Source organism: Panthera tigris, chromosome C1, assembly GCF_018350195.1.
Source record: "Panthera tigris isolate Pti1 chromosome C1, P.tigris_Pti1_mat1.1, whole genome shotgun sequence".
Classification (NCBI taxonomy): Eukaryota; Metazoa; Chordata; class Mammalia; order Carnivora; family Felidae; genus Panthera; species Panthera tigris.
Genome location: NC_056667.1, coordinates 12,234,236 through 12,260,656, shown reverse-complemented (window position 1 = coordinate 12,260,656; position 26,421 = coordinate 12,234,236). Strand labels below are relative to the sequence as shown.

General features: G+C 55.3%; 1 protein-coding gene across 1 annotated transcript in view; it reads right to left on the bottom strand.

The window, feature by feature from the left end:
• Positions 1 to 3,206: 3,206 nt before the first annotated feature.
• Positions 3,207 to 26,421, bottom strand: part of PADI3 (peptidyl arginine deiminase 3) — a 31,651-nt gene continuing 8,436 nt past the window's right edge. Inside the window, exons 3-16 of the mRNA XM_042996654.1 lie at positions 24,353 to 24,425; positions 20,840 to 20,901; positions 19,792 to 19,909; positions 19,036 to 19,161; positions 16,369 to 16,547; positions 16,043 to 16,146; positions 15,804 to 15,915; positions 13,929 to 14,036; positions 12,882 to 13,033; positions 11,196 to 11,340; positions 10,994 to 11,096; positions 8,506 to 8,585; positions 6,325 to 6,450; positions 3,207 to 4,616 (exon numbers count right to left, since the gene is read on the bottom strand). Coding sequence (XP_042852588.1) covers positions 4,383 to 4,616; positions 6,325 to 6,450; positions 8,506 to 8,585; positions 10,994 to 11,096; positions 11,196 to 11,340; positions 12,882 to 13,033; positions 13,929 to 14,036; positions 15,804 to 15,915; positions 16,043 to 16,146; positions 16,369 to 16,547; positions 19,036 to 19,161; positions 19,792 to 19,909; positions 20,840 to 20,901; positions 24,353 to 24,425 — 1,722 coding nt within the window. The 3' untranslated portion in view covers positions 3,207 to 4,382. The remainder of the gene's footprint in view (positions 4,617 to 6,324; positions 6,451 to 8,505; positions 8,586 to 10,993; positions 11,097 to 11,195; positions 11,341 to 12,881; positions 13,034 to 13,928; positions 14,037 to 15,803; positions 15,916 to 16,042; positions 16,147 to 16,368; positions 16,548 to 19,035; positions 19,162 to 19,791; positions 19,910 to 20,839; positions 20,902 to 24,352; positions 24,426 to 26,421) is intronic.

Here is a 26,421-nt window from a genome sequence, read left to right as displayed (position 1 = left end):
ATTTTTAATGACTCTTCCGGGAAATCCTGTGTGCACGCTGAGAGCCACAGGCCCTGCAAGAAAATTTGAAAGTAGCAGGAGCTGTCTGGTTGTTGGAGGTGCCACCACAGCCTGGGTGATGTGGGGTCCCACAGCCCCCCGAACTTGCCGATTCTAGGTGGCGGAGACAGCCACCAGGCAGGGGCAGGGGCGGGCAGGCTTAGGAAGGCGGTATGGCCTGGGTCACTGATGCTCTGCTCTGGCTGCCCGTCAGAATCACCAGGCAGCTTCGTGCAACATCCCAAGGTCCAGGCCGACCTTCCAAGGGCGGAGACTTTGCCCGGCTAGTTTCCAGCCTCCCCGGGTGACTCTTAACGTGCGGATGGGGTGAGGATCTGTACCGTGGCCGCGTAAGAACCCAGGCTACGGAGGTCCCCCGTCTGGACTCAAACCTGTCCTCTCCACCTAAGGGCTCTGTGACCCGGGCAAGTTCCTGCATGTCTCTGTGCCTCGGTTTCCTTGCCTATAAGGTGAGGGTGATAATATAACCACCTGCCAGCCTGCTGTGCAAACGAGATGGTTATGTGGCAGGTGCACGGCACCTGCTGGCACACGGCTCACACTCGCCGACCTTAGGCCGTGGGAGACGTGCCATGACGCCGATGGTTTAGGAAACGGTGGCTTCTGAATGCACCCAGTCGACCAGAATTCCTTCCGGGCCATCCCGGAGCCCCAGCTGCCCCAGCCTGACGCTCTGTCCTCCGGGGCTGCCGGCCGAGGCGTAGGAGACCACAGAGTTGGGCAACCTCCTGCCAAGGCCCTGCAGTTACCGATTCCTAATTCTGAAGAAAGCGCGAGTCAGGCGGGTCCAGTGCCACGGAGCGTCGCCGGTTCCCACAGGAAAGACAGGCCCTCGCTTCCCATCTGGGCCGGAGCCTGGTCAATCCCACGCAGCTGGGACCAGCGGGCTATCACGTTAAGAGTTGCTGGGCCAGCCCTCCCGTCCCTTCCTCCCAAATCTGACCTCGGGGCCTCAAAGGGTCTCCGTCCCCAAGACGAAGGCAGAAGTTAGGAGCTCTATACCTAGCAGTGGCCTGAAAAGGGTCTGTTGTACCACAGCAGGCATTATTTATTGAGCACTTACTATGTGCCAGGAGGTGTGCTGCCGAGCGTCTTACTGAAACCACGTGTGAACTCTCTGAGGCGGGCACAATCATGACCCCCATTTTACAGAGAAGAAAACAGACTCCGAGAGGTTCAGAGCCGAGAAGTGCCAAGTTCAGCGTCGGATCGTCCGACTCCGAGGCACTTGGCCTTTCCGCTGCCCCACGCTGCTTCGCCCGAGGGCTGGGGTGCGTGGGCAGAGCGTCTGGACACACTCTTCCCCCATCCTGTCTACCCCCAGGTCTAGACCCTGGGGTGGGGGGAGGGGCAGTGTGCTTTGAGATGGGCGCCGTAGGGCTCTGGGAAAACGGGCCTCGTCCCCACTCACCCCACTCCATACCCTTACCCCGTCCTGGTCTTCTTTTGGTCCTGCTACGCCACGGACGCTCCCCTCCCTTCCCTACCTCCGGGCTTCGTCCTGTCCCCACGCCCAGAAGCTTGTTCCCTCACTGGCATTCTTCAGCCTCAGCCCAAATAGCTCCTCTGCTGGGAGGAGTCTGTCACCTTGCAAAAGCAGCCCCCGCCTCGCTTCTCTGCTCCTCATGCTCCGCTGCATGGCACTCGCCATCATTTCTAGTGATCTCTGTCTCCTTACTTGCTGCCTCCCTAGATGTGAACTCCCGAGGTTGGAGATTTTGCCTGGCAAACAGTAGATCCTCCCTGAATAGATTTTGAGTGAAGGGATGAGGGATACAGAAGGGTGCTGGGAAGACTTTTGCTGGGGTATAAATAACTGACCCAACCTAGCAGCCTTCAGCCTGCCTTAGAGCACCCAACCTGACCTTCCCAGGGTCAAGGCTAACCTCTGTGTCGGAGAAAACATAGCGTGTTCTGGGGGAAATGGCCCGGGGGCCCCATCCTCCTGGGGGTTTCCAGGCCCTGGAAGGGAACACGCAGTGCAGCACAGGCAGCTGTCTGGGGCGGGAGGCGGGGGCTGGTCCTCAGGCTGGATGAAGCAACCCCTGGTGCTCTTAGGAACCACCAGCCTGAACTCAGGGGATCCCGGGTCTCAGCCTAGTACCCCCAATGGTCCAGGACTGAGCACCAGCCCTGAAGGGAGGGTCCACAGGTAACATCTTTCTCCTGCTGACCCCGTGACTCTTATGGAGCAGCCGAGCTGGATTTCAGAGGGGACATGTGTGGCCCAGCTCACGGAGTCCAGAAAGCCCAGTTGGGGAGGGGGGTGGTGGCTAGCTGGCCGTGGTAGGCATTAGAATCATGCCTCCACCCCCCAAAGATGTCCACATCCAGGACTTTGTCTTGTGTCCAACCTGAGGGCATCCAGCAATGGGGGGTGGAGTGATGAGAAAAGCCTGCTTGCAAACTCACCCCAGTTCTCCCAATTCTAAGCACTTGCCTTCTAGAAAAGCCACATTCCCCACCTTTCACAAAACAGGATTTTCTCAGCAGAATCTGTGCCAGCTTCCCTTGGAGGTGGGCTTATTCTGGTAAAAATCTGGCCACACAGGGGCATTGGGAGTCTGTTCAAGAGATTCTAAGTAAATCGTGGCGAGGAGGGGGCTTGGAGGGGGAGGCTGAGCACCTTCTCTAACCACCCAGAAGCAACCCAGCCCTGGGGCCAGCGTGGGTGTGTTTCTGTTCTGCACCTTGGGGGGGGGGTGCGGTTGGAAGGGTGCTGAGCAGAGGGAGTGATTTCCTGGGGCTCCAGAACAAGTCCACCTGGCCTTTTGTGGGGCAGGAAGGACGCTCTGGTAAGGGCACACACCTCGGCTTCCCCCATTGCCACACTCACAACGCAACCTTCCGGCCACAGCCCAGACCCTTGCCCTGCCGCACTCGCTTGGCCCCGGCAGCCTAGCACTTGACCCCTGGGCTTGCATGTATGTGGCTGGATCACTGCCCGTGGCAGCCCTAACTCATCCTGTGGCCAAGACGGAGCAAACTCACCGACTTACCAAACTTTGGGCCTGGCAGCCCCAAATTCTGCAGGGGCCAGGCAAGCAAACGCTTCGGCTGCAAGCAACTTCTCTGTTCTTACCGACAGGTTCTAATCCCAAAGAAGGACCCAAATTGGACTCAAACCATTCGTGTTGCTGCAGATTTATTAGCCACTGGTAGAAACCCAGCTGGGCCCATATGGGACACATGCGTAACTGGCACACATCTGGAGAAAACCTCCCACCTCTCGCCCCTCCCCTCGCACTCAGAGCCGTTCATTCCCAGAGTGTCCCGCTGTGAGCTATGTTAGTGGATCTGCCCCTTTGGGCTCCCTCTCCTGAGGCACAGCAGGACATGGAAACGTTGGCCAGAGGGCAACAGAAAGCCTAGGACCTATTCTACCAGGGGCTCCCCTCCTGCAGAACAAGGTGCAGGGCCAAGGAAGCAGCCTATGCACCGTGGAGGACATGTCTCACCCTTGCACGTGCAGGCTTCCCCATCTCCGGGAATTCCCAACATACTTTCTCTTTTAAAATGTATTTCTAAGTAATCTTTACACCCTATGTGGGGCTCAAACCCACAACCCCGGCACACTCCACCGACTGAGCCAGCCAAGTGCCCCCAACTCATACTATCACCTCCAAGAAATTCCAGGAGGTTTTTGCACAAAGCCAGATTTCTGGATTCAGATGATGGGGCAATGATAAGGCTAAGGGCCAACATTCATTCCTTCAAGACACATCTGGAAAGGACCAACTATGTGAAAGCTCATGCTGGGCACTGCGTGGGGTGTAGAGTTCAACATCTGGTCAGAAGCTTGGCAGGTAGACGGATGATCCCACCTTGATCCAAATGCCCCACCTCCTTCCCTCTGGGGGAAGCTATGGGTAGACTCTCTCCTGCGTGGAGGGATCTAACGTTAGGGCTGCTCCCCTGCAGGGTGAGAGGCAATCACACCAAAGCAGAAGTGTGGGTCCTTCCTCCATTAGGACACGCAGGCCAAGATGGCAGATGAGATGCATGGATGTTTCTAGACCCCAAAGTGCATGAGATCTCAAACAGAGGATTTGGGGGTGAGAAGGGGTAAGTTTGGAGGAGTCCCCATGGGTCTTGTTGATCCACATGAGAGGCTTTCAAGAAATGAGGACTTTCTTCTTGAGAGGCCAACAAGAATCAAGCCTGAAAACCAAATGGGTTGCAACACTTCCAGGGAAAAGGCTTCCAAGAGAGACAGTCACCCTCGGCGTGCTATCTGGAACCTTGGGGTCTCTTGGCGCTTATTGTTCAGGGCCCCCCGATGTCCCACCCCAGGGGGAGACGACAATGGGGGGGGGATGGGCTCAGGGCACCATGTTCCACCACTTGAAGGAGAAGGGCTGCCGGCGCACGTTGGTGCCGCAGTGCACCTCCCCGTGCAGCATGTGGTACGGGGTGAAGTCGTCGATGAAGGTGCAGTGGAGGCCCAACGGCTCCAGCAGGGACCGCACCTTCTCCTCCAGGCAGCAGCGGCCGTTGATGATGGGCCCAAAGGGCTTGGGGATGCCCAGGTGCTTCCCCAGCACCAACATGTTCACCTGCGAAGAATAGGGGTCCCGGGTCAGGGGCGACACTTCCTCATCGGCTCCATGTCAACACCTGCACCATACCTGGCCGGACCTGCGTCTGTCTTCCAGGCGACCCTGGAAACAGCTCCTCACTCTTGCACGCAGGGGAGAGGCACCGCGGTGGGGGAGAACTCTGGCCAGCTGTGCATTGCCAAGGGAGCAACCGCTGAGCTCCCAGGGACAGCTTATTTCCCCAGCGACCGCCCTCTTCACTGGTGGATCGTGGCCGCGGCCATGTTTGTACCGCAGAAGCCCAGCTTCCTACGTTGGAGCTGATTGGACCAGGGCAGACATCTGACCCACGCTGGACCAATCAGATTCTCTCTCTCTCTCGTGTTTGAAGATGACCCGAGTGGGCCGGCTGGGTAGATCTCTGCCTACCTCTGTATCTCTGTGTATGTTTATATTCCTCCCCAGGAACAGAGAAGCAAAGGAAGCCAAGCTGGGGCAAGGGAAGGGGGAGGGAGCGGATGATGGAGACGCAGAGATGAGAGATGGTCCCAGGCCCTCCTGAAGGCGCCACTGCAGCCATCCCTGCCCTCAGCTTTCATGGCATCCTTGCATTAGACCTCCTGCTCTGGCCGAAGCCGGCTCCCGTGGCCCCGTGTCTTGCAAGCACCAGAGGCACTTGCATAATTGCAAGCCTGCCTTAAACATGAAAGGAGGGAAAACTGAGTTTTGCAAATTGGGAAATCGAGGAGGGCGAAAGGTCAGCCAGAAAGGGGAAGGGAGATGGGGGAGATGAAGCAAGGGTGGTGTGGACAGGACCCCAGCGAGGCCCTGATGATGGGCGAGCTGAGTTCCTCTGTGGGGGGGGGGGGGTGTGGAGGTGGGTGGAGGCTGGAGGAGGGGAGTGACAGGAGGGGAGGGGAGCTGGATCATCTACAGCCACGCTACTCAAAGTGTGGTCCCCGGAGAGCAGCCTGAGCGCCACCTGGGTGCTGGTTAGAGGAGCAGCAGTGTCTCAGGCCCTGCCTCGGACCTGCTCAATCAGGACACATGGGGTGGGGCCCCAGCAGTCTACCTAGTCCAGAGGCAAAGCCCTCAGGACTCAACGGAAGACCACGGCTTCCACGAAGCCTTCTTGGATTGCCAGTCCTACCTCTCAGGCTGGAAGTGCTTTGTCCCACCTCTCAACTGCCACTTGGTTTTATTATACAAAAGACATCATTGGGATATGCCCTAAGAGAGGTGGAGAGAGTTTCTCTCTCACTAGATCAGACTCCCTCCTTGAAAGCAGCAAGCAGACTTAATCGTTTCTGTGTCTCTAACAGTGTACCCTAAATATATGGGGGATGGGGGTACAGCTGCGGGCTCAGAGAGAGAACACAAGGGACATCTGAGCTTTCAGCTGACCTGCACTGCGGGGCACACACGACCTCATGCGATCATTGGTTCACTCCACAAATATCATGTAGGTCCCTGGGGGAAGTGAAGGGCCCTTCCCTGATGGCCCCTGAACAAAGGGCTTCGCCAGTGAACATTCCATAGTGGCCAGGACAGTCAGCCAACTAGAGCCCTCCTGGGGCCCATCATGGGACCCCTGATTCTCTCTGCCACCCCCATCAGTCACCGTAATCCCAAACACGGCAGCAACCAAATGTCTTGCCCCTCTGGGGAGCAGAAGCGTGGAGCCTAATCTGATGAAACAGATTTAAGTCATGAACAGGGGCCTCACCAAGTCAGGGAAGAAGGCCACTGCCTTTCTCCTCTCAGTCTTGAAAAGCTGAGGGATGTCGATGATGTCCTGCTCGGTCAGGCCCAGCTCCCGCTTGAGTACCTCCCGGTTCCAGTCGATGCAGCTCTAAGGGGGGTGGGTAGAGTTGGAGAGACCTTGCCAGCGTGCGTCGGGGGGAACCCAAGAGGTCATGTCTGGTTAAGGAGACAGGCTTCCCAGTTGCCCGTAGACCAGCTCTCCACACAAAACGTACCTGTCCTTGGGTCCCACCCCTCACAGGCCCAGCCGACTTGCTGGGCCAGCTCCAGAGTTTTCCAGAGCGTTCCATCTTTGGCCCTCTTCCCTTCTCTAGATCTTTCATGCTTTAGGGGCTCTCCTTCAACCTCATGCTTGAAAATACCATCTAGACACAGACAACTCCCAAATGTCTGTGTCCCAGCCACTCTCTAGAGCTCTCTAGAGTTCTCTTTCCAGAACTCAGATTTACACATACAACCACCACTTGGCATCTTCGCCTGGATGTCTAATTGGCACATCAGATAGAACGCGTCCAAAGACAAACTCTTCATTTCTACTCCCCCCTCCAGGCGCCGCCCCCCCCCCCCGGGTCCTTCAGCTCTGTCATTGCAGCCAGCTGCTTGTGCCAGAAGCCATGCTGTCGTGCCAGTGACTCCTTTCCCCTCCGTTCACACCCATCTTCAACAGGTGCCACGGGCTCCACCTCTAGAATCTGTCCCCACTGTGACCTCTTCACATCCCCTCCACTGCATCCACCTGGTGACAGCCACCCCAACCACTGCCTGGCTTCCTAATTGGTCTCCTTGCTGCATCTGCTTTGGGGCCGCGTGGCAACCATCATAATGACCTCCAGCTGCGTTAGTAGACTTGACCAAGGGCCTTGCTGCCCCTCTGAAACCCTTCCTTTGTTCCCGCCCGAGGCCACACCTCCCTCCAGTTGCTAACAGCCAATGGCGAGTACAACAAGGACACTAAGGCAAACTATTTCTGGGAGACAGGGGACTCCTCTGCTGGCCAACAGCAGCTTGGGGAAACCTCCACGGCTTTGCTAAACTTGTCTGAGACTGCACGGCAGTACAGGATGTCCCCCTCAGCCTTCCTCCCCCCGCCCCCCCCCCCACACTCAGGGTCTGCTCTCCCAGGTCCCTCCAGCTCCCTTCCTCTTTCTCGGGGACAGGCACTGTCCCTAAAAGGATCTCTGCATGTTGAACCCCGTCTTGGCATTTGCTTCTTAGAAGAGAGTGTGTGGGTATTCTGTTTGTCCTTCCGGAACCCCTACGTACCCTTCTCCCCTGCTCTGTGCCTTGGGAGGCTGGTCCTTGGCAATCAGGGGCTCCCATGCCCTCTGGCTTCTGGTCGGATTCGGCCAATGGGGCACTGACAGGAGGTGGGGGTGATAGAGTGCAGTTGGGATATTTGCTCCTGCACCTACCTCACTGCCAGGTCACTGCAGGCTGGCCAGGATGGTCACAGCTCCTGTCTCACAGCCCTCTTTTCATGGTGACCCATCCCATCCCAGTTCCAGTACCCCCCCCCAACTAATTCCTTCAGGTCTAGGTGTCACCACAGCTCCCCTCCCCTTAGCCTGGGGACACTGCACAGTCCCTTACTGACTTCCTCCAATCCTGCCTGTGCCTTTGTAAATATTCCCTTGGTAAAGCTGTTCCACTGTTATCCAGCTTGAAGCATTTCCTGCCGGGATCTGATGTCACCCCACCCACCCCTGCTATGAAATATTGCTATATTGTCAACACAGCAGCGGAGAGATTCTTTCAAAGCATAAATCAGATCGGGTCCCTCCTCTGCCCAAATCCCCTGGCGGCCTCATATCTCTGAGCCATAGCCAAAGTCCTTGTGGTCCCCTCCATCACTTGATGACCCAGCCTCCCCTCACTCCACAACCGCCTGGCTTGTCCCCAGACAGTCCATGCCCCTGCATTCTACCTCAAGGCCATCGTGTGGGCTGTTCCCTCTGCCTGAATGCACGTCCTTCCCACATGCACACAGCTTACCCTTCATTTCTCCAGGGGCAGAGGAGGGACTGGAGCCCCTCTGTCTGGGCCAGTTCCAGCCTGGGCTTTCACAGACCCCGAGCCTCAGACTCTGTCCCCGTTGCTGTCCCCAGCCACACCCACCTTCCGCTCACAGCCCTTGGCCCTGTACCTGCACAAACTTGTTGTAGCTGATGAGGTTTGCATTGGAGAGGACCTGGTTGATGGAGACGGTGTTGATCTGCTTGTCACCTGTGAGGGAGAGACCGACACTAGACGACGGGCAGGAACAGTGCCAGCGGTGAGGGTCACCTGCTCTGGGAGGCGGCCGGGCAGAGGCCAAGTTCACAGCTACTGGTCTTGTGAGACCAGCTCTCTGGTCTTTCTGGACACTGGGTAGGCACCACCCAGCAGAGCTCAGCCTGGCCACTGAGCGAGCCTGGGCGTGGGAGGGGTGGGAGGGACAGGCGACCACAGCACCGTGCACTTTAGACCTTTCTTTGAGGGCACGGGAAGTGGTGATGACTTTTACTGGAAATGCCCACCTGCTCCAGGGCACTGGGTGGCGACTCCTTTCGCCAAGGGGCGGTAGCGGGGCCGGTCACCCACCTGCCCATCAGTGCCAGCCCCGATGGACACCACTGGACCCTGTCCCTGCCCTCCACAAGGCGACCGCCTGGCAAAGGGGCTTCCTGGAGGCCCAGCTTGGGGTCAGCCAGCTGGGGTCCGGTCCCAGCTCCGTCGCGTTCTTGCTGAGCCCCCTGGGCCAGTGACTTCCCCGACTTCCCCATGTTCTTGGGTATGTAGCGGGAGGGGACAGTAATCTGTGAGGTCAGCAGGGGAAAGGGCATGGAGCGTGGCCTGGGGCGTGGCACACGGGGGGGTGACTGACGAGCTGTGCTGGGCCTCCACGGCCACTGCTCCACAGGATGGGGCAGCACGGTGGCTGCGGGTGGCCTGACGGCTGTGAACGGCTGCCGTCTCCTTCCTAGCTGGGCGGCTGGAGTAACCGCTCGGCCCGTTCCTGGGTCTCGTTCACGGTCAGTGTGGTCCTTCCAGGAAAGATAAACGTGGTCTTGCCTCCACCTGGTACATAACACCTGGATTTGAGGCTTTTTAAGGTTTGGGCTCAGAGGCATTAACCATGGTCCCTGTGGGAACAACGGGGCGGGGAAGACTATTTCTTTCGTCTCACGGCTGGGGCTCCGGGGTGGTGGCGGGAAGGGGATGAGGATCTTAAAATGCAAAGAAAGGGACTGGAAAGTTCTACCTGAGCGCTTCTGAGTTCTGCAGAAGCTTTTCTCTTGGAGGTAGGTTTGGCCCAGGATATCATTTACCACCTACGAGGCCAAGAAAATCTATGATCCACCCCTGCCCCCCAGCCAAAGGTTTTTGCCCCGAGACCCCCAGGGACCCTGTCAGAGAGGAAGGCCCCTCTAGGAGCCACGTGGTCTTGGTGGGGAAAGGAATTTGAGCCAACAAGCTTACCCATCCACTGTGGCCCACGCCAGCAAGCTCTCCCAGAGCTCCTTCTAAGCAAAATGCAAATGCGGGGCCCTTTGCTCAAAGAGCAGAGGAAAAAAAGTATCACCAAAAGTACTAAAATATAACTTTGGCTTTCCTCCGCGGTCTCCCTCCTGCCCTAGCAGGTGGGGTGTTTTTTTTTTTTTTTTGTTATTGTTTTGTTTTTATCTTTATTTACTTTTGAGAGAGAGACAGAATATGAGCAGGGGAGGAGCAGAGAGGGAGACACAGAATCCGAAGCGGGCTCCAGGCTCCGAGCTGTCAGCACAGAGCCCGTCGCGGGGCTCGAACCCACGAACCGCGAGATCGTGACCTGAGCCGAAGTCGGACGCTTAACCGACTGAGCCACCCAGGCGCCCCGCGTGTCGGTTTTTTACTTGCTATCGGATGTGGCGCTCCCTCGGCTATGGGACGCCCGCGTGGTGGGCACGGACCCTCGCGGCAGCACTGGGAGCCCCACCTGGAACTTCACACGTGCTGCCACACATCCCAGCCCGTGAGCCACAGACGGAGCCAGACAGCTTCCCTTCCCACAGGCCCAACATCCCGAGCCATGGCCAACAGGTGCTCTCCAAGGGCCAGGGCAGCCTCTGCGTGGTGGACAGGAGGCTCACCCTTCCAAGCTGCCCACCACATCCCCTGTGGCACTGCTACTTCAGGACAGGGACAGTTAATGCCAGCACCCCCCTCCCAGATGCCAAGGGGTGTGTGCATCCAGGCCTGCCCACTCCCGGGCTCCTGCTGCAGCCATCAGTGGGCAGGGGCAGGGAGGGGGAGGCCCGGTAGGCCGGGGCTCCGGGGAGCGAGGGTGGGTACAGAGGGATCTCATCCCTGGGAGGCAGCAGGAGGATTCACACACAAGGCACAGATTATTAAGAATTTCAAGAGAGTGAGAGCAGAGCATTAAACCTTCTGCGGGGAGGGCCCTGTCCGGTGACACTGGTCACGCACCCACGAAGCTGGCCACATCTCCGCCCCAGCCCCGGGCAGTGGGGGCTGGTGGGGCAAGGCGCACCCAGGTTTAGGGGACGGCCCTGCTCTAGAATTTTCCATCCCTCTCTCAAGCCCGATGACGTGTCCTGCTTTAGGTGAGGGGGCAGGAAGGCTGGGCTGAGGGACACGGCCCTGGTGCTTACCGACAACCCCTTTGAACAGGAGGGCCCTGCCGTGGCCCCACTTCTGCTTCTCCTGGAAGAGCTTGAAGCAGGCGCCAGGACTGGCCAGGAGCATCCGGAAGCCCTGTGTGGAGAGGGCAGACGCGCCTGAGCTCCCCTGGCCTCCTGGAGCTCATCCTTTGACTCAGACACCCGGGGACAGGCCGGTAACCCCGCTCCTTACCTTCCCGTCGGGGGCAGGGACAAAGCTCAGAAACTCATCCACGTGGCCCACGGCCAACCAGTCCACAAAGAGCTCCACTGGGGGCTGCACCCTCTGCGCGTGGAGGAAGTCCCGCACCACCTGCGTGACCCGGCGGCCACTGGACCTGCGGCCCGAGGGGTTAAAAAGAGTTGTTTCACTTTAAAAAGTCTATGCAGAAATGGAATGAAAGAGTTCAAGGTTTCTGCAATATCTGAGCTTTTAAAATTGTATTTATTCTGAGAGAGAGAGAGAGAGAGAGTGCAGGGGAGGGGCGGAGAGAGAGAGAGAGAGTCCCGAGCAGACCACGCTGCCGACACAGAGCCCGACGCGGGGGCTCGAACTCATGAACCGTATGATCATGACCTGAGCCGGAGCCAAGAGCCGGACGTTTAGCCAACTGAGCCACCCAGGTGGCCCGCAAGGTCTGATTGTTGTTTTAAACAAAAAGACACGCACCGTTTTGTAAGCAGGAAAGACAACAAGCACGTATTCTTTCAATTCTGCTCGGGGTGAGCTCTTGTGCAGGGGCAGGACAGCTCGGTCCCAGTCACCCAGTGGGTGACCCACCAGGTCTTGCCATCCAGGCACATGCTCCGAGCCGCCCTCAGACCCACGCTCACGTTCTCCAAGAGCCTGATACTCAACCCTACCCCGTGCCCTCTGGCCAGGCGGCTCTTCTTTGAGTTTAACTTGGGTCTCTCTTGCTGGGGCCTCACCTTCCTGCACATCAGTGGGAAGAGAGGTGGACAAGGTCACCCCAAGAGGCCTCACAGCCCCGGCCTCTTATGCTCGCGAACGTAAACCCCGTTCTTCGTTTGTCCTTCTGCAGAAGTATCTACTGGCATGGCCCAAACTTCCTCTTTCCGTGGGATCCCGTGCTGAGGACAGTTAGTCCCCTCCAAAGCCTCTTGCTTCACCTGTTATTTGACCTCAAGTCTGTCCTAACTGCTTCGTTGAATTTGGTTGGCCCGATGTCTTGGTCAATGCCACAGCCAATAACCATTACCACATCATTCCTTTTCTTTCACATCCGTATCTCTGTCACATGTGGAACAACAAATAATCTGTTATTCTGTGTGTGTGTGTGTGTGTGTGTGTGTGTGTGGTATGACATCTCGTTTTCTTTTCTTTTCTTGCTTTTTTTTTTTTTTGGACATCTCGTTTTCCATGTCCTATTCCTTCCTTCTCCTGTTCTCAGGAAAATAACTGATAGTAGTCATTTACATCATAGTATGAACAAGCTCTTGAAATAGAATTTCCCCAGGACTGTTGAGACTTGAGGCTTCTTCTTCCATAACTATTAATTAATAGATTGTATTAGCAGTATCGTCTATTTTCAGAATCAGAAGACCTAAGTTACGTCCTAACTGTGCATTCTGTGTGGCCTGTACCAGGTCATTCACCCTCTCTGGGCTCACTCATGAAATGAAAAGGCTGGACTGAATGGTCTCTTCGGTCTACGCCCAGTTTGGCCTTTTCAAACTCCCCAGGGTGAAGCGTGGACAGTGTCTGGTGAACAGCCTGCTGTACCACCATCCCCACATGTAGAACTAGAATTTTATCTTTCCATTCTGGTTCTTTCCCAGGAACAGAATGGTCCCTCACCACCCCAGCCACCGTCGCCGCCCTCCACCCCAGGAACACCTCTCCCTGCTCCTCTCTCACCCAGGCAGGTTGCCCCCGATGAGGATCCGCCCCAGGGGGTACTCTTTCCCATTGGCCACCACTGGGGGGCTGACCTCCAGGTTCCCGAAGGAGTCCAGGCCACTCACAGAGCTGTCTTGTGGTTCCCGTGTCACATAGCCGAAATCTGGACCCTGGCGAGGGGAACGGAGTCAGGCCAGCGGTGGGGGTCACCAGAAAGAGCTTGAACCACCTTGCTGGGCTCTGAGCTCCTTGAGGATGGGGCAGGAAGTGGCTGCCCGTTCTTCAGATGGAAATACTGAGTCTAAGACTCAGTCTGACCTATTCAATATATTTTTTTAATGTTTTTATTTATTTTTGAGAGCTAGAGAGACAGAGCATGAGCTGGGGAGGGACAGAGGGAGAGGGAGACACAGAATCGGAAGCAGGCTCCAGGCTCTGAGCTGTCAGCACGGAGCCCGACACGGGGCTTGAACTCACGAACTGCGAGATCATGACCTGGGCCGAAGTCGGACGCTCAACCGACGGAGCCACCCAGGCGCCCCCTGAGCTGTTCAATATTTCACACACGCGCAGGGTCCTATGTTGGGAAACCTGTGAGGCCAGGGCTATAAGATCATTTTTGCTGATGAAGAAACTGAGACTCAGCGCGGGGAGGTGACTCATGAAAAGTCACATGCATATGAGTAACCGAGCCGGGTTGTTCTGATTGTAGAGCCTGTGTTCTTAACAACGGCACTGCCCGCCCCCCGCTCCCTTACCTAGGGCCGCCGGATTTAAGAAATAAAAATACGGGATGCCCAGTTACATTTGAATTTCCGATAAACAAATACACTTTTAGTATAACTAGGTCCCGTGCGATGCTTGGTACAAAAGGTTACTCGTTGCTTATCTGAAATTCAAATGTAACTGGGCATCTCTCGTATTTTTTTCTGGTCACTCCTGTCCCTAAAGAACGTGGTTCCCAGTGCAGCCCCCTAGACCCTATGCCCTACACCCCAGTGTGGCTCTTGGGTAATGTCCCTCGGCCCTCAGAGCCGGGCAGCAGCCTGCGGCCTGGACACTCACCAGGATCCTTTTGTAAGGGAAGTCCTGTAGTTCTCCATTCCTGGGGGAGTCAAAGACCACCGGGAAGGTCTTGTGTGGCGCCTCAACATAGCCCAGTTCCATCTCGTCCTGCGAACAAGAGAGACATCGTGTGGACAATCCGCGCTCGTTTGGCACCGAGAACCTTGGAGAAGACTGTTCGTGCGGGTCCTTCGTCTCAGGCCTGCCTTGCCCTTCGGGGTGAGGAGGGTAGGGGTGTATGATGCCTGCTGGCTGGAGGAGGGGCTGGAGGCTCAGAGAGGGCACGCTTTTGCTCCGGTCACACAGCAAGACAGGAGGGAATGAATGAGAAGGTGGATGTGACCCTGGGGGTGTCCCTGTGCCAGATCGGGGCAGAGTGGACACAGAGAGGAGCTCAGGGTGGCCCGACTTGGACAAATAAGTCACTGGACATCAGCCAGCACCTCTGGCCTCCACATGTAGTCGTGAAGGAAGGGCTGGCAGCTGGACAAGGCTGAGGGGACCCAAGGAGGTAGAGATCTGCCTCCTTCTCAGATCGCTCAACATTCAACCCAGTTCAATCCTAAGCCCTCTGGTCCTGGAGGCAGAGGTGGCTCAGCACCGATGAACTCTATATCCGATGAGAAGCTCACTGGTACGTACCTGGCCCTGCTCTAAGCTCCTTATAAATATTAATTCCAGGAATCCTCATCATACACCTGCACAGAGGCACTATTGTTACCCATGTGACAGATGAGGAAAGCGAGGACCAGAGAGGTCTAATTATTGTCCAAGGGCACACAGCTAGTCAGTGGCACAGCCGGGCTCCAAACCCAGCCCATCTTGCTCCAGACTCCTGCCCCGAGCTTCCACCTCACTGGAGGACCCTCCAGCCACGAAAGCTTCTGAGCTTGGCATTCAGGGTCTCCCGCTTCAGCGCCTCCCTTCACAGAACCTTGGCCCTGGCCCACAAGAGTGCCAGACATTCTTTCTCGTGCCTCCCCTCTCTGGGCCCTTGCACATGCTGGTCCTTGCAGAGGACCAGCATCGCGGAACCCCGGCATGGCCCTTACCAGCTCTGTGGCTCTGGGCATTTGCCCCCCGAGGGCTCCTCAGGTGGGTGACAGCAGGGAGGTATCAAGAAGGTGAAAAGGATACCACGCATGACCCCCCCATAAGCGCTTGATAAACGGCAGCACTCATTGCCCATCCAGTCCCGCCCAGGTGTCCCTCCTCCGGGAGGTCTTTATCCATCCCCCAGACAGAGGTGATGCCATCATCCCCCAAACCCTCTGGCACTTGGCCAACCCTGCCCCGCCCCCCACCCCACCCCCATCCCCGCTGCACCTTCAGCTACGGGAGCGGGGGCTTTGTTGCAATAATTCACCACATCAGGGCTTCTCAGCCGCAGCACAACTGACACTCAAGGCCGGATCATTCTTTCTTGTGTATTCCCTGCAGGATGCTTAGCAGCATCTCTGAGCTCCACCCACTAGAAGACAGTAGCACCTCCACCCTGGGTGTGACAGCCCCACATTTGCCCAGATGCTGCCAAATGTCCCTAGGGGGACAGAGCTGCCTCCCGTGGGGAACCACAGGACCAGGCTGCTGAGGGCAGGGAGTGTGTCCCACACCCCCGCCATCCCCTTCAGGGCCAGCCCCGTGCCTAGCCCACATCCTATGGGCGAATGGGAGTTCAATCTAGTGTCAGGGTGTGCCTGGGTCTCCGGAAAGTTCTGGAGAGAAGGAGAGAGCTCTAGGTCTAGAAGGAGAAAAAGGAGCGCCCTGGGGAGGACACTCACAGCCCCCAGGTCCTTCTAAGAATTCGTAAGTGACCTCCTCCCACCCCCGCTCGGGATACGCCAGCCTCAACCTCCAAGACGCTGTCCATGGTACCTGGATCCAGCGGTCATTGCGGTTCTCGTTCTGCGGGCAGATGGTCAGCTTGCAGCCAGCCTTCCTGGCCAGCTCCGCCACGGCGTCCACAAAACACGTGTTGTTCCCCACGCTGCAGACAAGCCCAGGGAGAGGGGCTCAGGACACAGCCAGGTCTGGAGACCAGAGGGGCCTCCGGGGTCAGAAGGACACCTGCTGCCCCACCCCACACACACACACACACACACACACACACTCACCGGCACACGTATACCTCCAGGGGCGGCAGGGTGCTGGGCGTCATAATCCAGGGCGCCACACGGAACACCACGGTGTCAGTGAAGATCGGGGACTCGGAGAAATCCTGCAGAGGGGGAGGAGCAGAAGGGGAAGAGCACCGGCCTTGGAATCCAGAGGCCCGGCTGAGTCAAGGACCACGTGGACCCTGGGCAAGCCACTGGCACCTCTTAGTTTCTAGAGAGGCACCGCGGGGTGGTGGAGAGGTCTGGGACCCTTCATGCCAGCGGAGCCCTTCCCCCCCAGGACGGAGCCCTGTCCCCCCCCACTCCTCCTTGGCCACCCCTACCTCGTTGGAGTCGTCCAGCAGGGTGACGTGGAAGGACACGAGCCCCGTGAAGCTGGCGTCAGGGAAGGAGAGCCCCTCCACGAAGAAGCGCTCCTCGTCACCGTGGAAGCGGGGCACCTCGTACGACACCTTGTTCTGGCCCAGCACGTGCCTGTAGGCCTCGCACGAGTCCTCGGGACCTGGGCGGGGACGGAAGGGATGGCCGTGACTCCCAGGTGGGCCCGCAGAGCACCAGGGGCGCAAGAAGAAGCCGCCGCGCCAACCTCCCCAAAGAGCCTCAAGCCAGACCGCAGCCCCCACCTCTGCCCTCCCGCCGGCAAAGGAGCGACAGGAGCTCGATACCCAGTGTGGGCACAGCCCGGGGAGAGGCCGTTCCTTTCTGAGATGGCTGTTCAGACCTTCCGCAGGACGATCTGGCAACCTCTCACAAAGTCCCGTCTACTCCTAAGCGAGCAACCCCGTGGCCAGGAGTTGACGGAAATCTATACGTACAAATACACGTACAAGGGCGTCCGCTGGTTCTTTATCCGGTCATTGAACTAATATTTACAGGGCACCTCCTCGGCACCGACAGGGCATGGTTCTAGACTCAGGAGCAAACCGGGAGCAAGGCCCGTGCCCTCGAGGCGCCTGTACTGTTGCAAAATCAGAACAACGGGATGTTCAGGGCACTGGATGTGTTATAGCACATCCACGCTTTGGAATACCACGCAGCTGTGGACAAGATCGAGGAGGAGCCGGATAAATACAGAAAGGGGTGTCGGGTATAGGATTCCGTGGGAGAAACCACTGGGGAAGCTGAAGACGTGCACGCCACGCACAGAGACAAGTGACGAAGAACACAGAGCGAATCGTTAACGATGAACACGTGTTAAGAGTCAGGTTTAGGGGTGAGGATAGGGAACTCTCATTTTTATTTAAAAAATTTTAGGGGCGCCTGGGTGGCGCAGTCGGTTAAGCGTCTGACTTCAGCCAGGTCACGATCTCGCGGTCCGTGAGTTCGAGCCCCGCGTCAGGCTCTGGGCTGATGGCTCGGAGCCTGGAGCCTGTTTCCGATTCTGTGTCTCCCTCTCTCTCTGCCCCTCCCCCGTTCATGCTCTGTCTCTCTCTGTCCCCAAAAAAAAAAAAAAAAAAAAAGTTGAAAAAAAAATAAGAAATTTTAATATTTATTTTTGAGAGGGGGGGGAGGGGCAGAGAGAGAGGGAGACACAGAATCCAAAGCAGGATCCAGGCTCCGAGCTGTCCGCACAGAGCCTGCCGCGGGGCTCGAACTCACAAACAGTGAGATCATAACCTGAGCCGAAGTCGGACGGGAGCTCAACCTACTGAGTCACCCAGGCGCCCCAGGGAACTCTCATTTTTTTAGCCACATACACTTCTATAGTGTTTGATCTTGTTAACAATGAGCATTTTATTACTTGCATGCGTGTGTATCTTTAAAAGATATTTTATGTCCTTGCTCGTACGGGTGATAAGAGCATCGTGGCTGTGTGAAGAAAGTCATTTTTTGGGGGGCACTTTTGGAAAGTCATTTTTTGGGGAGATGCACACTGAATTATGCAGGGGCACTAGCCATAGTGTCTAGGAGTGGCTTTAAAATACTTCAGCAGGGGCACCTGGGTGGCTCAGTCGGTTGAGCGTCTGACTTCGGCTCAGGTCACGATCTCACGGTCCGTGAGTTCGAGCCCCGCATCGGGCTCTGCGCTGACAGCTCGGAGCCTGGAGCCCGTTTCAGATTCTGTGTCTCCCTCTCTCTCTCTCTGCTCCTCCCCCGCTCACACTCTGTCTCTCTCTCTCTCTCTCCCCCTCTGCCCCTCTCCCCTGCTCATTCTCTTTCTCTCTCTCTCTCTCTCTCTCTCAAATAAACAAATAGGGATGCTTGGGAGGCTCAGTCAGTTAACTTCGGCTCAGGTCACGATCTCACAGTTCATGGGTTCGAGCCCCGCCTCAGGCTCCATGCTGACAGCTCAGAGCCTGAAGCCTGCTTTGGATTCTGCGTCTCCCTCTCTCTCCGCCCCTCCCCTGCTCACACTCTGTCTCTCTCTCTCTCTCTCAAAAATAAAACAAACATTGGGGCACCTGGGTGGCTCAGTCGGTTAAGCATCCGACTTCAGCTCAGCTCATGATCTCACAGTTCACGGGTTCGAGCCCTGCACTGGGCTCTGTGCTAACAACTCAGAGCCTGGAGCCTGCTTCTGATTCTGTGTCTCCCTCTCTCTCTGCCCCTCCCCATTCACGTTCTGTCTCTATCTCTCAAAAAATGAATATACATGAAAAGTAATAAAATAAAACAAAACACTTGAGCAAACAGGATCAACGGAGCGAGAGAGGCAAGACAGCGGTAATTGTCGAATCTGAGTGGTTGGCCTGTGGGGGTCCATTACTATTCTCTCTACTTTTGTGTATGTTTGAAAGTTTGGGTAATAAAAATTTCTGAACGTGCTTGAAATACATTTTTTAAATTGATCCATCCAATCAAATGGCCTTGGGCCACAGTTCACTGGGGACCCCAGCGGACCTGCTTTGAAGTTCCCACACCTGACTGTGCTTCATCTGACCCCCAAGGCAGGCTGGAAGCCAGAGCAGGGGCTGCCCTCCAGCCCAAGGTGGGGAAACTGAGGCCCCCCTCCCCAGCAGTGGGGGTGTGGGGGATGGGCATGAACTCACCGCAGGTGTGGAAGACCCGGGCCCACTTGGCATCATAGCTGGAGGTGTGGAGGATAAGTCTGTGGTCGTCAAAGAGGGCGGTGGGGCCTTGGGTCCGCAGGACCATGATTGACATGTCTTCCAGGTCTGTGGAGCCAGACAGGAGCGGCAGCTCAGGGGGCCTGTGACACTCTGTCTTCTCCTCCTGCCCACCGCGCCCCCTAAGGGCAGAGGGTGCCAGGACCCGGGTGTCCGAGCCCCAGCTCCGCCCACCCTGCGAAAACACTGGAAACCATGAAGACGCCTCCGTTTCCTCACCAGCCCAGAACTCTAGAAAGTGCAGAGGGGCCAGCCCAGTGCCTGGCACGTGACAGGTGAGAAGGTGTGGGGCAGGCAGGCCACCTGGCCGGGTGCAGGGGAGGGTTCTGGCCTCAGTGCCCCAGCCCGTCACTCCCTGCTGGCACGGACAGGCCCCTCCCTCCCTGAGCCTCAGCGCTCCCCTCTCTGAAACGAGGGACAGATGCGTCCACTTTCAGAGAGGCTGTGTGCACCCATGTGTAAGGCGCCTGGCCCGCACCCCAGGCAACCACCGAGGCCTTCCTCACGGGGCTGTGGCACGCAGCGTGGGACAGACTTGGAACTCGGGACGTCCTAAAATGCAGGCCAGGGATAGACGCCCGGCAGGGAGGCCGGCCTTGGGGGTCGGGAAGCTTCGGACCTGCCACAGGCGGGAATCCCGGCGGGGAGGCAGAGCGGTGACCCTGGGCTCCCCCTCACCTTGCAGGCAGTGCACGTGCTGGTCACAGTTGTCCTGGTCATAACAGTTCGCATCGTCCTTGTCACAGTTCACCAGCAAGATGGCTCCATAGCCACTGGGCCCCCAGACCCACTGCCGCTGTCCATAGCAAAGCATAGCTGCTGATGGGGCTCAGACCAGACCTGAGCCCCCACCCCGCAACTCCTAACCCCACCTCTTCCTCTTCACCCTCCCTGTGAGGGTAGGTCCACTCTCACTGAAGCGCTTCCTGCACCTGATGTGGCAATGGCTCCCTACTGCCCACACCCCCAAGTCCAAACCACGCAGTGGTCTTTCATGGCCAACTGTGATGTGTCCCCAGCCAACGTCCCCTTCCTCAACAGGCAACCTCCTGATTACAGATCCATTCCTGGCTCCAGGCCTTGGCTTCCACTATTCCCTCCACCTGGAATGCCCTCCCTCTTGCATTTACGGTCCACCTGGACCTCCTGCTTTGACCTCCCAAGGCATTGAGTGCCACCACAGTCCAGACCCAAGTCCTTGAACAGTTTCATTCTTGGCAGAGTTCCCTTCTCACCTAGATCAGAAGGTTGGCACGCCATGGCCTGTGGGTCCCAGCTGGCCCACTGCCTGTTTTTGCAAATAAAGCTTTATTGGAACAGTCACATCCCTTTGTTCTATGTTAACTATAGGTCTTTGACACTACAATGACAGAACCGAATAGTTGCAACAGAGACCCTTTGCAATGCCTAAAATATTTACTATCTCATGTTGCAGAAAAAGTTTGCTGACCCCTGACCTGGATTGAAATTCCCAAAGGACTTTTTGCCACAAAGCGAGGCCCAGCCCAGGCCTGGGCATCTATATAACTTGATACTTCTCGGTAACGTTTTTGTTCTCCTGGTAAAAAAAGATCCCCAGTCATGCCTGGCTCCCATTTGGCTCCCGTGACCTCAGCAGCAGCAGGGAGGCAAGGGGGATACCTGTCATGACCTCGCCCCTCTTAACCCAACCTAGGTCAACTCCAAACTCCAGGCCCCTTTCTGGGCCCAGATCGAGATGCCCTACCTTGTCCACGAAGCTCCTGTTCTGTCTGCCCTCACAGTTCAGGTCACAATCCAGAGCGATGTCTGCAAGGGGAGGGCGGAGATTAAGTTACTAGGGGGTGCCCAGGAGTCCAGCACAGGTCTGTGGCCTCTGTTTCTCAGCCTCAATCTCAGGACCCATCTAGAACTGGGCAAAGAAAGTCATTTCTAAGAAGACACTGTCCAGAGGTAGAAGCATCTGAAGTCCCTTTCCTTGAGCTGGGGAACGAGGCCTTGGGGAAGAAGGAGGGTAAGAGGAAAGGGCCAGGTCAAAGGGTGCCCCCCCTCCAGGAAGCCTTCCCCGACTCCTCCCTCTTCTGCATCCATACAGCCCTCACTGTCTGGGGCCCACCCTATACTGAGCCCAGGTTCTCCTGGACATTCTTGGTCTCTGTGAAGCTGGGGATGGGGCAGTGAGCCTGGTCGTTGGTGTTAGACGATGAAGATGTGAATCCAGGCTCTGGCACCTACTGGCTCTGTGGCCTCTCTGAACATCAGCTTTATCTTATACTCCCCAATCCCAGCCCCCATCCCACATTCTCAATGTTTCTCCCTAGAAAGCAGGGAGATCTTACAGCACAAATGGGGCATTCGAAGGAGAGAAAGAGAGAGAAGGAAAACTCGAAACGAGTTTTAAATATGCAAAAAGATACCCACCCACCATGCAACAGGTGGGTGAATCTCATAAACAGAGTGGAGGCGAAAGAAGCCCAACCCCAAAGAATATGTTCAATATGGTTCCATCCACGGAAAGCTCAAAGAGGCAAAAATAGACTATATTCCTTATATATACATATCCAAGTGAGAAAACCGTAAAGAAAAACATGGAAATACTTATCACAAGATAGTGGTTAGCTCCAGGGGAAGGAGGGAGTTATAATCAGATTTGGGGACTTCGGGGTGCCACTCATGTTCTAGTTCTTGACCAGGGTGATGGTTGTTCAAGTGTTTGCTCTGTAATTATTCGCCAGCTACACACGTGCACACGTGCACGTGCATCCACCCCCCCCCCCCCACACACACAGAGCTTTATGCACTTTTGTGCATGTATATTTTCCAGGGGATAAGGGTGTGGGTTTGGGGAGGGAGAGGCAGGGAGATACCCAACCTCAGTCCTAACTAAAGGAAGGCAAACTAAAGCCAAACAGGGTAACTAAGTTCTCAGCCCGGGCAAAATGGAAAAGGCTGACAATGCAGTGTTGGCGAAGGCAATCTCACATGCTGTTGGCAGCTGTGTGAGGTGAGATGGTCTGTTTGGAGAGCAGCTTGGCAGCCTCTACCAAAATTGACAAGCCCTAGTCCCAGCATAAACCCCCCAAATTTACAAGGCACATTCTGCTTCTAACAGCGCCTCCTGCAGACCGAGCATTTTCAACTTTCTTGCAAAGTGCTCTGCAGGGACTTGGACCCGCGCCAACTCCCACCCACCGTCAAGGAGCTCCCTGGTTCCATATCCTTGGCAACACTGAGTTAAGCATCTTTCCATCTGGGTTCTGATCACTGAGGCTTTCTCTTCTGCGAATTGCTTGTTCATATTTTTTTTGCCTGTTTCCATTAGGTTGTCTTTCTTTTTCTTAGGGATTGGAGTTCTCCGTAATCTATATGCACTGAATCAGCCATATGCTTTGCAAATTTCTTCTCTTGGTCCAGAGTTTGATTTCTTTTTCTTTTTTTCTTTTTTTTAAGTAAATTTAAGCCCAATGTGGGGCTTGAACTCATGACCCCAAGATCAAGAGTCTCATTCTCTACGGACTGAGCCAGCCAGGCGCCACCATAGTTTGACTTTTTACTTGTCCTCTGTTACATACAAGTTTTCAATTTTAATAGAGTCTAATGTATCAATCTTCTCCCTTATGGTCTGTGCCTTTGTTTTGCTTGTTAAAAAAACATCTCTCCTACCCTGAGGTTGGAAAGATATTCTCTTCTAAAAGCTTTACAATTTTGATTTTCATTTTAGGATTTTCATTCCATCTGAAATTTATTTTTGAGTATGGTGTGAAGTAGGGCTTCATGTCCTTTTTATTCACATGTGGTCACCATCTGAACACGGCTCTGTGTCCAAGTGCTCCTCTGTCCCACTGGTTTGCATTTAACCCTGCATCAATTTCATACTGCCTCAAGTACTATGGCTTGAACAAAGTCCTGATATCTGGTACCACGAATACCTCCACCTTGTTCTTTCTCAAAAATGTCTTGGCCACTCTTGCCCTTTGCTCGTTCATATGCCTTTTAGGATCAGCTCTATGAAGATCTATAAAAAAGTCATGTTGGAATTTGGGGGGCACCTGGGTGGCTCAGTTGGTTAAGCGTCCAACTTTGGCTCAGGTCATGACCTCGAGGTTCGTGGGTTCGAGCCCCGCATCGGGCTCTGTGCTGACAGCTCAGAGCCTGGAGCCTGCTTCCGATTCTGTGTCTCCCCCTCTCTCTGCCCTTTCCCTGCTCATTCATTCATTCTCTCTCTCTCTCTCTCTCTCTCTCTCTCTCTCTCTCTCTCAGAAATAAACATTAAAAAAAAAGTCATGTTGGAATTTTAATGGGCACATAATTGAGTTTAGATTGTTTGATACTGTTCCAGAGCTCTTACATCTGTTCTAATGTTTTGTTATACTCTTCTTTCCCCTCCCTTTTTGTTTCAGTTTAAGTAATTTTTGTTGCCCTATCTTCAAGTTCACTGATTCTCTCTTCGGCTGTGTCAGGTCTACCAACGAACTCACCAAAAACAATTTTTTAATCTCTGTTACCATGATTTTTAGTTCTAGCATTTCCATTTGACTCCTTTTTATAGTTTTTCTCTCTCTGTTGAAATTCCCCATCTATTCATTCACGTTACTCATCTTTGCCTCTAGAGCCTTTGACGCATTCATCAAAATGACTTCTCTTGTATGGAATTTATATATCAATCTGTGGATAATCAGCACAAAAAAATTTAAGGTGGAAAAAGCAAAGTCCAGTTCCATATCCACAGTATGCCTCCCTTTGCTTACAAAAAGGGGAATATACAGATATGTGTGCGTCCATTTGTATGAGCACAGCAGATCTCTGGAGGGATGCTAGGCTTGGGAATTAGAAGCCTTAGGTTGGAGGGAAGGAGGTTTACTTTTCAATATATACTCTTTTGTACCATTTGAGTTTTCTAAATGTACCTGTCGTGTTTTAATTTTTATTTATTTTTTATTTATTTTTTAACGTTTTTATTTATTTTTTGAGACAGAGAGAGACAGAGCATGAACGGAGGAGGGTCAGAGAGAGGGAGACACAGAATCCGAAACAGGCTCCAGTCTCTGAGCCGTCAGCACAGAGCCCGTCGCAGGGCTCGAACTCACAGACTGCGAGATCATGACCTGAGCTGAAGCTGGCCGCTCAACCGACTGAGCCACCCAGGCGCCCCTTAATTTTTAAAAGAAAATGAGTTGATTTTTATAAAAAGACTCTCGCTCAATGTCATTCCCAATCATTCTCACTCTCGGCCGAGGCCCCAGCATTCCCCCCAACTTACCAACACAGGTGAGGTAGAGCACCGCATAGGCCAGGGGAAGGGGTTCGTGGCTGGAGTGGTAGGAAATCTGAACCTGTAGAGAAATGGGCCCGGAGTCAAGCCAGCTGAAGCCAACAGCCCCCACCCCAAAGGACAGGTCTTGGGGAACCTAGCAAAGAAGAGAGGGAGTCTCGGGAACCTCTGTGCCCTGAAGTTGCGTTCACCAACCCAGCTCTTCCTTTAGCCTTCTCTGTGCCACTTATTCTTCCATGCCTTGGTTGGCCCATCTGTAAAATGGGAATCATCTGTGAGGGAGTCCCTGGAGACCTGGGTCCCGGTGCTACCAATGACTACCGTGTGATTTTTGGCAGGCCCCTCCTCCCCTTTGGATCTATGTCTTGCCATGTGCAAAATGAGGAGGTCTGACTGGGCAGGGTTTATGGATCCTCTCTTATCTGTGGGATTCAGACAGCCTTGGACTTGAGCCCAGCCCCTCTGGGTTCGGTGACCTTGGCCAAGGCCTTTCACCTTTCTGAGCTGTCTCGTTTCTTCATCTGCAGAACAGTGGCCATACGGGTCCCTACCATAGATGATCGTAGTGCCACTCAGAAACAATACACGTACAAGACTCGCCCCGTAGGTAGTGCCCAAGAAATGCCAGCTATTGTTAATAGCGGGCAGGTGGCATTGTGTGAGATGGTGCAGGGCTCTGGGCTCAGATTCTGAAGCACCACTTGTGAGTATCCCCGGAAGAGCCACTTGTCCTCAGGCCTCAATGTCCCCTGCTGTCAAGTGGGGATAATGATAGTTCCCACCCCAAAGGGTTGATTGCAGGGTGTGACCATCAAGGAAGGAAGGCGTGTGATGTGCTCAGCACAGCGCTTGGCCTGCAGCAAGGGCCCAGTAGCTAAAAGGCCAGGCTGACAATGGCTGAGGGTAACACAGTTCAAGGCCCATGAATCAAAGCCCCTTCCACCCACAGTCCTCCACTTGCACGTTCCTCCTGATGTGGGTCCCTCAGCTCAGCCAGAAGGTTCAGCCTCTTATAGAAGCCATTCACCCCTCAGTGCTGGGAGCCCCTAAATCCTGCAATTGCTGACCCCATGTGTCAAGCCAGAGCAACGATGCTGGCCTCAGCCATACAATTACCCGGCTCCAGGCCAAAGGTGCGGGAAGGGGAAGGACAGGACGCTCCGACCCTCCTCGATCCCTCTTGTCCTTTGCATCTACACAGCCCCCCAGCTCAGCCCCTCTTAGGCGCCCTCTCAGGCTGGCTGGTCCTCTGGCCCTGCCCCAGGGCCTCTGTCCTGACCCTCACCAACTCTGTTCCTCACTAGATCAGGCGCCTTCAGGTAAGCCGCGCCTCGTTCTCAGTTTCCTCGTCTGAAAAATGAGTTCCTTGAGTCCTGTCCACCTGCGTCACAGCGCTCAGCGGAGAGGCTCGTCTCCGATACACAAATGGGAAAAGACGTGGGGGTGATGAAGGGAAATTGCTGGCAGGTCTGTGTCGAATACTCGCTCTCTTACTGATGGGCTATGTGGCCCGGACAGAGTTACTCTGAACCTTGGTGGCCCCACCTGTGAAACGGGGATCAGACCCCGCCTCTCCGAGCTGTCGTGAGGGCTGGATGAGGTCATGGTGCCCAGTATGTGGCGTATGGTCAATGGTCTTAAAAGGATCCTTTCCTGAAACACTGCTCCTGACATGGGGTGGGAACCTGCCACTCTCGTGCCACAAGACCTGTCTCCCGTCACCCCTTTATGGGGGCATCAGCTGTGCCAAGCTCAAGGGCCATCCCATTTCTCCCATCTTTTATTCATTTTTTTAAAGTTTATTTATTTTAGAGAGAGAGTGAGAGCGAGGGGAGGAGGGACACAGAGAGAGAGAATCCTAAGCAGGCTCCCCACTGCTAGTCGGGAGCCCGAAGTAGGGCTCGGACTCACATATCGGGAGATCGTGACCTGAGCCGAAATCAAGAGTCAGACGCTTAACCAGCTGAGCCTCCCAGGCGTCCCTCTCGCATCTTGTAAATGCCCCCTGCCCCAGCCAGAGCACTGCCTACAGTCAGGGCTTGTTAAACTCGCCGTTG